This window comes from Dipodomys ordii, unplaced genomic scaffold (genome assembly GCF_000151885.1).
Source record: "Dipodomys ordii isolate 6190 unplaced genomic scaffold, Dord_2.0 Scaffold143, whole genome shotgun sequence".
NCBI classification, from domain to species: Eukaryota; Metazoa; Chordata; class Mammalia; order Rodentia; family Heteromyidae; genus Dipodomys; species Dipodomys ordii.
This window is the reverse complement of record NW_012267359.1, coordinates 1567998-1579676: the sequence shown is the minus strand read 5'-3', so window position 1 is coordinate 1579676 and position 11679 is coordinate 1567998. Positions and strand designations below refer to the sequence as shown.

Genomic DNA, 11679 nt, shown 5'->3' with positions numbered 1-11679 from the left:
AACAAAGAACTCCCGCTCATCTGGTTGAACCACTACTAAATATCCCCACGCTGCTGATCACAAATATGGTATATAACATGTGAACACTGTTATATATTACAGACTGTGATAAGACAATTTGCTCCAGGAAAGTTAGAATGAACTTGTGACTTAGAAATTATGTATAGTATCTTTACAATAAAAAAAAAAATAAAAGGCAAGCAGTGGTGAAGTCAGATCTGAAATCATAGCTACTTAAGAGATCGAGGCCTGAAGGATCAGCTTGAAGACAGCCCAGGCAGAAAGGTCTGTATGACAAAACTGAGTAGAACTTTGAGCAAGAAAAACTGAGAGTGCAAGACCCTGAATTCAAGCTCCCTACTGGTATACATAAACACACTCGCCATTTTTATAGCTTCCCCCCGCCAGAGCTGAGGACCAAACTCAAGGCCTTGTGCTCACCAAGCAGGTGTGTGTCCACTGAGCTAAACCCCTAACCTCACACTTGCCATTTTTAAAGAACTCTATTTAGATTATACTTCACCTATCACCATAATCTAGGTTTCACATCTGTGGTATCTTTAAGGCCCAAATACGTCTACTTTTCCCCTCCACACTGTAGGGGATGGGAGCCCAAGGCAAGCCCTTGATCACTCAACTCCACCCTACCCAGGAAGCTACCTTATTTAAATTTGTAACCTTAGCATGCAGAACAGTTAATGTTTAGTGAAAGGTTCATGTGCAATTATGTTTTTAAAACACAATTGCAAAATTAAAAAGAAAAGTTTTATTTTAATTACTTTATAGAGTTTCCTTAGGGGTAACAATAGGCTATAGCCCTGCAAGGTAATCCAACAGAAGCACAGTCGCTGACCTGTTGTGGTTCCGGTCGGTACCAATAGGTGTCCTCCGCAGCACTAGCTTGGCCTTGGCAATGCCCTCCTGGAAAGCCTTCTCAGCAGCTGCTTTATGCTTCCGCATTCGCTCTTCCTCAGCTTCCCGCTCTAATTTCACTGGTGAAGATTAAAACAAACAAGACACCCATATGAAGTGCACCCAGGCTCTGAATTCAAGCCACACAATGCACGAATAAAAATTAAAAAATCAAACTCTGAGCAGTACATATTTTATACGTATACTGTATACATACAAAAGACTTAAAAGGCCTTAAGGAGTATAAGCTAAAATATATCTTAAAGAAGCTTGTTTTCTAATCAAAGGCAACACAAATATGATCTGAGAATCACGATTCAATGCCAGCCTGGGCAGGGAAGTCTGTGACACTCTTATCTCCAATTAACCACCAGAAAACCAGAAGTGGCTCTGTGGCTCAAGTGGTAGAGCACTCTCTCCTTGAGTTGAAGAGCTGAGGGACAAAGCCCAGGCCCAGAGTTCAAGCCTCATGGCAGACAAAGAAAGAAATAATAAAAGCACTAAGTTTATATTCTGAGAACTATAAAACATCAAAGAAATTAAATATCGATATAACTGGAAAGCATGTTTATTTATCAGAAGTTAGATGGCACTACTCTAAAAAAGCCACAAACCGGGCCCTGATGGCTCATGCCTGTAATCCTAGCTACTCAGGAGAATGAGATCTGAGAATCATAGTTCAAAGCCAGCCCAGGCAGTAACGTCCTTGAGACTCTTATCTCCAATAAACCACCAGAAAACCAGAAGTGATGCTGTGGCTCAAGTGGTAGAGCGCTCACCTTGAACTGAAGAACAGGGAAAAACGCTCAGGCTCAGAGTTCAAGCCCCATTACTGACCACCCCCCACAAAAAAATCCACAAAACAGATTCAAATCTACAGATGCAATTCAACTCCTACCAGAACCCCAACTAGCTTCTTTGTAGAAACTATAAGCAATGAATCTAAAATTCATGCCAAATCTCCAGAAATCAAGAATACCTGGGCTAGGAAGGTGGCTTAGTGGTAGAGTGCTCACAGCATGCATGAAGCCCTGGGTTCAATCCCTCAGGTCAAATAAAGATTAGAAAAAGCCAGAAGTGGTGTTGTGGCTTAAGTGGTAGAGTGCTAGCCTTGAACAAAAGAAGCTCAGGAACAGTGCCGAGGCCCTGAGTTCAAACCCCCAGGACTGGCAAAAAATAGCCAAACAATCTTGAAAAACATATGTCAGAACACCGATGCTGGGAAGGTGGCTCAGTGGTAGAGCGCTTGCCTTGCATGCCTGAAGCCCTGGGTTCGATTCTTCAGTACCACATAAGCAAAAAGAAAAAAGCTGGAAGTGATGCTGTGGCTCAAGTGGTAGAGTGCTAACTTTGAGGTGAAGAGCTGAGGGACAGCGCTCAGGCCCAGAGTTCAGGCCCCACCACCAGATCCCCGCAAAAAACAAAACAAAACACTGACACTTCTCCATTTTACTACAGAGCTGAGCACTGGTGGCTCACGCTTGCAATTCTAGCTATGCAGGCTGAGATCTGAGTTCAAAGCCAGCACCAGCAGGAAAATTTGAGGCTCTTTATCTCCAATTAACCAGCAAAAAGCTGGAAGGAAGGTATAGCTCAGAGAAAGCACCAACCTTGAGTGAAAAAGAACAGCAAGATTGCCAAGGCTGCCGGGCGCTGGTGGCTCACGCCTGTAATCCTAGCTACTCAGGAGGCTGAGATCTGAGGATCGCGGTTCAAAGCCAGCCCGGGCAGGAAAGACAGTGAGACTCCTATCTCCAATAAACCACCAAAAAACCGGAAGTGGCGCTGTAGCTCAAGTGGTAGAGCGCTCGCCTTGAGCTGAGGGACAGTGCCCAGGCTAAGGGACAGCACCCAAGCCCAGAGTTCAAGCCCCACGACCGACAAAAAAAAAAAAAAAAAAGACAAAAAGGTCAGTGAGACTCCAACTCAAACAATAAAGTGTATAGGCAACTTGTATTCCCAGTTATGCAAGAGCCATAGGTAGGAAGATCTTAATCTGAGGCCAGTGGTAGGCAAAAAGTACAGTACTCTATCCAAAAAATAATGAAAGCAAGAAAAGAGAAAGCATGTGGCTCAAGTGGTAGAGACCCTACCTACTAAGCATTAGGCCCCGAGTTCAAACCTCAGTACTTCAGAAAAAGAAAAAGCGCTCTGGAAGAAATGGGCAGGACAAACTAGTATAACGAGACTACAGGCAAGGAAGCAGACTGTTCGTTATGAGACTATGAACCCTAAAAACAAACAAATAACAATGACAAAAACACTACCAGGAAGAGCTAAGACAAAGTAAATACAGGATACGTATGCGTGGGTTAGGAGGGTAGTAGTGCCATTAACAAATTCCTTCATCCATTATGAAGAAATGATAGAAGCTGTGATGGATAGCTGTCCTACAATTAAGACTTAGAGTAGAATTATCAGAGATGATGGAGTAGCAATCTCATTGGCACTAGTCAGCTACATATAACAAATCCCTCTTCCAGCCCAATTCTCAAACTTTAAAGGCCAATCTGCCTCCAAGAATTACAGTCAAGGGGCTGGGAAGGTAGCTCAGTGGTATGTCTTGCAAGCATGAGGCCCTGGGTTCGATTCCTCAGCACCACATAAACAGAAAAAGCCGGAAGTGGTGCTGTGGCTCAAGTGGTAGAGCGCTAGCTTTGAGCTGAAGAGCTGAGGGACAGCGCCCAGGCCCAGAGTTCAGACCCCATGACCGAACCAAAAAAAAAAAAAAAAATATATATATATATATAGTTTTTCCAGCAAGTGATACTAGGACAATAGGATAGCAACATGTAGAGGAATAAAGCTCGGGCTGGGAATGTGGCTTAGTGGTAGAGTACGTGCCTAGCATGCACGAAGCCTTGGGTTCCATTCCTCAGTACTACATAAATAAAAAGCCAGAAGTGGCACTATGGCTCAAGTGAGAGAGTGCTAGCCTTGAACACAGACAGGCTTAGGGACAGAGCCAAGGTCCTGAGTTCAAGGCCCAGGACCAGCAATAAATAAATATATAAATAAAGCTGGAAGATAGGGAAGAATGATAGAAAGGGGTAATACTGATAATTATATTCATAACCTGACTTGTGGGAATAAAATATACATATATATACATATATGTGTGTGTGTGTGTATGTAAAACTAGACTCTTGCTTATGTGGTGCTGAGGAACTGAACCCAGGGCCTCATGCATGCAAGGCAAGCGCTCTACCACTGAGCCACCTTCCCAGCCCTAAAGCTAGTCTTTTTACTCAGGTATGGTAGTCCATGTATATAATCACAGCTAGGAGTCAGAGATAGCAGGACTGAGATTCAACTCTAGAAAAGTACAAGACCCTATCTAGAAATAAACTACAGTAAAAAGTAAAACCAATGATTTAAATGTAAGAGCTAAAAAAACTAAGGTTTTCAGAAGAACATCTCTATAACCTTGGACTCAGCAACAAATTTATAGCTAAAATATCAAATCCATGAGCCACAAAGGAAAAAATGAGAGATAACTGGACCTCATCAAAATTTAAAACTTATGTTTCTTTGGACACTACCAAAAAAAGTAAAAAAACACGGCCCCCAAATAGGTGAAATAGTTGTAGACCATGTGTCTAATAAGAGAATTGCATCTTCAAAGACTTACAAATGGTTAAAAAGCCCATGAAAGGTGCTTGGCCTTTGCATTCTCCTGGGTGAGGAATGACAGGCAACCCAATGGGGTGGCTGGCCTGCAGATGTGTGGCAAGTAGCAGTGAGCGTGTAAAAGTCACACTTTCCCCCCTCATGGCTCATGGGACCTGGAAACTGATCTAACAGGCCCTGTGACTGGACAATTCCATTCACAGGTAGGTATCCAAGAGAAATACATGTCTATCTTGACACAAAAACCTCTTCTACTAGATGTTTATAGCTCCATTCTCCATAACAGCTAAAAGGAAGAAAATAGGGCAGGAAGCATGGTTTAATAATAGAGATCCTGCCTAGCATTCATCATGAGACCAAGTTCAAAACCAGAAATATAAACAAAAAGAAGGCTGTACTTAGCCAGCGCAGATGTCTGGTACCTGTAATCTAGGTACTCAGGAGGCTAGAGGAAAGTCGTGAGACTTATTTCCAATTAATCACCAGAAAGTGGCACTGTAGTTCAAAGTGATAGAGCCTTAACCTTGAGCAAAAGAGCTCAGGGACAGTGCCCAGGCCTTGAGTTCAAGCCCCATGCCTAACCAAAAAAGGAAGAAAGTACTGATACATACTGTAGTGTGGAGAAATCTGAAGTCGATTATACAAAAATTAAGAAGACATGAGGCTGGGCATATTGGTACCCTCCTATAATCCCAGCTACCTGCGGTAAGGTGAAGAGTAGCTCATTCCTAAAATATCAGAAACATAATGCTGAAGGTACAACTCAGTGGTGGATAGCCTAGGTGGGTTTGGTCCCCAGCATTGCAAACACACACTCTTATCTAGACTGACCCACCTACGACAAACCTGTCTCCTACCTGTCTAACTCCCTAACTCATTTCTTCCTTCCTTCCTTTACAAACCTAGTCAGTGTCAGTGCCGGCTTATCACACATTTTTAAATAAGTGAACAGTAGATATCCTGTCATTATTCTAGTCCCACTGTTCTAGCGGCTGCCCTCTGTTCCTGGCAGGGAGGTATACCTTTCAGCTCTCTCTCCTGGATTTCCCGCTCCTGCTTAGCTCTCAGGACAAGCAGCCTCCGACTCTTTACCGCGCTAACTATGTCTTCAGCCTCCATATCTATTTGGGGCTCTAACTTCCCGATTTCTTTTTTCCTATCAATTTTGCCCAATCCATTCTCCTCTTTTCCATTCTCTTTATTTTTGGCTTCCATTTCTTTCCGTCTCTGTTTCTCTGCTCTCTTCTTGTCATTCTCCTCTTTCAGCACAGCCAGCCGTTCCTTCCAAAGCTCGGCTGACATCTGCTGTCTGGACTCCATGTGGTCCTGCACGGAGTAGGTCATAAGGATCCGGTGGCACAGTGCCGTCAAGATCTGGAGCTTCTCCTCAGATGTGAGTTCAAAAAACTCAGATGTCTCCAGCTTCTCAAGGAACTCATCCTGCACCTCATTATCCTCGAATGGGGCTGAGTCTTTGTTGTCATCGGGGTCTGAACCCTCACTCTCCTCTTGGACATCAGATCTGCGCAAGCAGAGGCGGACCAACTCGGAGACAGAATGCAGGGTGAGTGGGATTTCTGACAGCTTCATCCCCAGCTCCCCATAGTCCTCGGCAATCTCGTCCTGCAGTAAGGTCTGTAGCAGGATGACCAACACCCTGTTCAGGTATAAAAAGCCGCCCTTGTCCGCGGTCAGGGCATCCATAAGAGACACTGCGGTGATGGGATACTGGGCATCTGGTAGGAGGAGCCCAGAGTAACAGCTGAGGAACTCCACCACTAGGGCCACATCCCCGAACAGGGTGTTGGGCAGCCCCTCAGGTGTGTCCACCAGGCGAAACGCTGGCAGGCTTTTGCCACTCAACTCTTGGTCCTCGTATCGCTTCTGTTTCTCCAGCTTCTCGAGCATTTCCTTCTCTCGTCGTTGTTTGGCCTTTTCCCTCAACTTTTCTTTCAGCTCCTGACGTCTCTTTTTTAAGTACTCTTTCCGCTGCTCTTCGGACATAGAAGCCCACCTCTTTTTATGTTCTAGAAGCTCATAACGCTTTTGAACGAGTGTGCGCAATTCCTCGGGGAGGCGAGCCCGGTCCTCACTGGAGAGTAGCCGTGCCGTTTTGGAGATGACACAGGACAGGGCGGTCTTCTTGTCCTCCTTGTCTTTGTTTTCTTTGTAGTAGGCAATTAGGTGGAGGGCGGCAGGAGGCAGGTGTTTATGAGGTTTACTAGAGGATCGCGGTGTACTCCCAGAATTCCGTGGGGTTCGTGTCATTTTCTGAGTACCTTTGGCCATGTCCAATAAAGTCATCTGCTTCATTTTGGTTTTAGGGGTCTTCAGCCCCTTTTTGGGAGATTTGGAATTCACTGTAGACTTCTGTCCATTCAGGATGCCTTTGTTTCTGCCCTTGGCCTTCAAAGGCTTGTCACCGGCTTTGCCTGGCTTCCTGGCAGAAGGGCTTTTCTTAGGAATGTGGAAGTTGGTGTGGAGCTTGCTGGGGGACATCATCTTCATAACTTCTTCCAGATGTTCTTCGGGAGACTTGGCATTCTTGGAGTTCTTCACTTTGAGAGGGGAGCCATTCAATGACTTCTTCAAGTGCACATGACACCATAACTTAGGATTTAGTGGTGAGCTCAGAGAAGAACTGTCTGTCTTCGATTTCTTTGAGGGTTTCCTGTCTGGGGATCCAGTATTCTTCCTCTTAGTAGAAGGATTGAGAGTCATGTACTAGAATTTAAGAACAGGAATAAAATTACTTTGAAAAACTTATTTTTAGAAGCAATGTTTAAGAATCTGAAAGGTCCTCCCCAGCTATTCAGGTAAAGCTATAGCTCCATTGTTCTTCATAGGCAAGATGCCCCTAAAAAAACAAAGACAACTGCTAACTGGTGTTTGTGCCAGGTGGATGCAAAATTCTCTTGATACCAAGACTTTAGAACTGTCTCTTCAAGAGGTGGGAGGATAACTCAGTGGAAGATGGCTTGCTAGCAAGTGTCACAAACCGATTCCAATCCCTTAGCAACAGCAGGTAGAAGGGGTGGATAAAAAAAAGAAAGAGCTCTCAAAACAGAACTGGATTTTTATTTTATGTTTTTGTTCTCAATTCAGGGATCTTGGTAGAAATGCAAATATCTTTGATTCAACTCAGTGACATGTTATTTTAAGTATATGAACAACAGACACTTCTCAAAGGTAAGGAAACCTCTTGACCATAGTCTGCTGGTTTCTCAAACTCCTCTTGTCCTCTCCCCATAACTCAAGAACTGACTTAGGTAGGTGTGGTGGTTTATGACTGCAATCTCAGCATTAGGGAGGCTAGAAGGTGGGGGGGGGGGCAGGGGGAGAGAGGGAGAGGGGAGGGGACAGGGATGGGGACACAAGTTTGAGGCCAAGCTGGGCTACTGTTTTTTGTTTGTTTTTGTCGGTGGCTGGGTTTGAACTCTGGGCTTGGGCGCTGTCCCTGCGTTCTTCAGCTCAAGGCGAGCACTCTAATTGAGTCACAGCGCCCCTTCCAGTTTTCTGGTGGTTTATTGGAGATAAGAGTCTTACAGAGTTTCTTGCCTGAGTTGGCTTTGAACTGTGATCCTCAGATCTCAGCCTCCTGAGTAGCTAGGATTATAGGTGTGAGCTACCGGCGCCTAGGTGGGCTACTGTTTTTTTTTATAAACACATTAACTATGCACTCTTCAAAATTCTCGTTAATCTCATACAGTTGTGTCTTTGAACATCCCCCCATAATCCTTCAGTCTCACAACACCTTAAATTCATTTATCATGACATTTTCACCAGTCACCTTCATGTTCTTTTCCCATTTTTAAGCAATGAGGGACTCACTATGTGGCTTCAAGCTCATGGGCTCAGGAAATTCTGCCTACTCAGCCTCCTAAGTAGCTAGAACTACAGGTATGTACTGCCATGAATGGCTCTTGACCTTCTTTACACAAATTGAATTTTAGTCAATTATTGTAATAGCCTCTCACCTAACCCACATGGTCCCTTGTTTTACCATATTTAGGACATTATAAGCACGTACATGTTCAATTTAAAACACAGTTGGAATATAGTAAACCTGCTGCCAGGCACCTCTCCAAGGACTCCTACCCACTACCCAACCCTTCCCCTCAGTCTGCTCTCCTCCATGAACCTCTTCACCCGGTTCCCTAACTCCCACTCTGCGTCATATCACCTTCATCCAAAGAACAAATTAATAGGCTACATCTCACTCCACTTGTCATGATGGCACCAATTCTCTTAAATATATACGGAGAAACAGAGAATCTATACTGGCTGAGTGGAGGGATCTGTAATTAAAGCTGAAATAAAATTTCAGCCTTAAACTAAATGAGGTAATAAAAAAATGCAGATTATTTCAGGAGGAAAAAAACTGTAAGAAAGAAGAAAATGACCAGATTACTTCTAGAATACTTAACTATTAACCAATAGGAGCTATGTATTTAGTCAGTACTCCAAAACTTCAAATACTTGAGTGAACAGGGTTTCAGAAAAGCAAGAAATAAAGCCGGGTGCCAGTGGCTCACACCTGTAATCCTAGCTACTTAGGATTGTGGTTCAAAGCCGTCCGGGCAGAAAAGTCTGTGAAACTTTTATGCTCAATTAACCACTAGAACACCATAGCTGTGGCTCAAAGTGGTAGAGCACTAGCCTTGAGTAAAAGAGCTTAGGGACAGTGCCCAGGCCCTGAGTTCAAGCCCTACAACTGATGGATGAATGGAAGGAAGGAAGAAAAGAGAAGGGGGGGAGGGTGGGAAGGAGGGAAGGAAGGAGGATGGGATATAGACAAATAGTCTGGAAGCTTGGCATTTTGGCAAACAAATGCTACCCCTACTAGTCAGGAAGCAGCAGTCAAGAAGATCATAGCTCAAGACAAAAAGGTCAAACTAATGCCAGTGGCTCATGCCTATAATCCTAGCTATTTAGGAGGCTGAGAATCACAGTTCGAAACCAGTCAGAACAGGAAACTCCGTGAGACTCTTATCTCTAATTAACCACCAGAAAACCAGAAGTGGTGCTGTAGCTCAAGTGGTAGAGTGCCCAGAGTTCAAGCCCCATGACTGATTAAAAAAAAAAAAAAAAGAGCCGGGTGCTGTTGGCTCACGCCTGTAATCCTAGCTACTCAGGAGGCTGAGATCTGAGGATCGCGGTTCAAAGCCAGCCCGGGCAGGAAAGACTGTGAGACTCCTATCTCCAATAAACCACCAGAAAGCCGGAAGTGGCGCTGTGGCTCAAGTGGTAGAGTGCTAGCCTTGAGCTGAAGAGCTGAGGGACAGCGCTCAGGCCCCACGACCGAAACCCCCCCCTCCAAAAAAAAATACTAAGCAAAGAAAGGTAACTTATTTAAGATTCCACTCTCGCTGGTGGCTCGTGCCTATAATTTTAGCTACTTGGGAGGCTGAGATCTGAGTATCACATTCAATCCTAGCCCAGGCAAAAAAAGTCCATGAGACTCTTATCTCCAATAAACTACCAAAGAAAGTGGAAAGTGGAGCTGTGGCTCAAGTGTAGAATGCTAGCTTTGAGTGAAAAACGCTCAGGGACAGTGCCACACACACACCCTCACTTTCCTCATGGACAATATACTATCCTAGAAGTCATGAAGGCAAGCTGTCAGTACTCGGAGAACTAAAAACAGAAAGCTAACCATCCTCTTCCACTAGCTTTGGAAATCTTCATGGTAGAGACATACAAATTGATCCTTCTACAGAAGTTTAGAATAAACAGAAGTTTATTCTAAAATAAAATTTATCAGGAAACTAATCTGAGACTAAGTTTGATTTTTACTATTTTATATAGATATCTTTTGATAGGGTCCAATATAACTGGAGTATTTCTTAATTTACTGATTCTATTTCTCCTTTAAACAACTCAACTTTAGAGTAAGTTTCTTTAAAAGTTCTTCACATAGAAGCCCACTAATAATAAAGAAATCACTAAAGTGGGTGGGAAAGCTATGGGAGGGCTCTGTCACTCATCTTCATTGCTAAGGTGTTTGTCTGCCATTAAGTTTTCTGAAAAATGAAAGAAATGAACTCACCCAACCCCCTCCCAATAGGCCGGCTCCCGGCGTGAGCAGTCCTTCAGTACCTGGTCATCTCAGCATGGAGCATGCTGGGTAGTCACAGCCAAATGGGAGCCGGCATGGCTGGACTCAGGGGGATCTGAAAAAGTATAAAACCACTTATGTGCTAAGGGTCTCCCTACCTCCCACTCAGCACAATATATCTACTGGTCTAGTAGACAGGCAAGGAGAAGAAATGAGTGGATACCCACACATTAGCAGTATTCAAAGTTCAGGGAAGAGGCCTTTCCTAATTGTCATATAGGAAAAAAGTGTTTACAAATGTCTCAGTAACACAAAGGCTGAAAGAAAAACAGTATACACAATTCTACATTTATTCCTGTCACCTGGACAGACCAGCAATACCACAAACACATCATGTTTCTTGATAAAAATACAATTAAAAAAATGAAAGAATAATGTGTAGCAGCTCAATCAGATGCTGAGCTTAGTAGTAATAAGCAGTCTAATCTAGGCAGTAAAACTCTAACTTAAACAGCCTTGGCTAGCTACATCTTGATCCTGACACATGATATCTGCTTAACGCAGCAAGTTAGGAGGTTGAGAGTAATGTTCATACAGTGAATTTTTTGCAATTTCTGTATGAGTTCATTAAATCTGTTCCTATAAAGTATTTTTTAAGTCTTTTGAAAACAATGTAATTTACTTTTTTTATTTTTTATTTTGGGGGGGGGGTTGGTTATAGAGCTTGAACTCAGGGCCTGGGTTGCTGTCCTTGAGCTCTTTTGCTCAAGGCTAGCACTCTACCCCACTTGAGCCACAGAGCCACTTCCAGTTTTAAGTAGTTAATTGGAGATAAGAGTCTCAGGGGAACTTCTCTGCCCTAGTTGACTTCAAACCTGATCCTCAGCTCTCAGCCTTCCAAGTAGCCAGGATTACAGACATTAGCCACCAGCTTCTGGCTTAGTTTACTTTTTTTTGTTGTTGTTGGTTGTGGGGCTTGAACTCTGGGCTTTGGGCGCTGTCCTTGTGCTCTTCAGCTCAAGGCGAGCATTCTACTGCTTGAGCCACAGCACCACTTCCGGTTTTCTAGCTGGGGGGGG

At 43.9% G+C, this 11679-nt stretch overlaps 1 protein-coding gene across 1 annotated transcript in view; it reads right to left on the bottom strand.

Annotated features, from left to right (window-relative positions):
- The window catches only part of Baz1b (bromodomain adjacent to zinc finger domain, 1B), a 66275-nt gene that overhangs the window by 22354 nt on the left and 32242 nt on the right, over positions 1 to 11679 (bottom strand). The window contains exons 9-10 of the mRNA XM_013031701.1: positions 5565 to 7266; positions 854 to 992 (exon numbers count right to left, since the gene is read on the bottom strand). Coding sequence (XP_012887155.1) covers positions 854 to 992; positions 5565 to 7266 — 1841 coding nt within the window. The remainder of the gene's footprint in view (positions 1 to 853; positions 993 to 5564; positions 7267 to 11679) is intronic.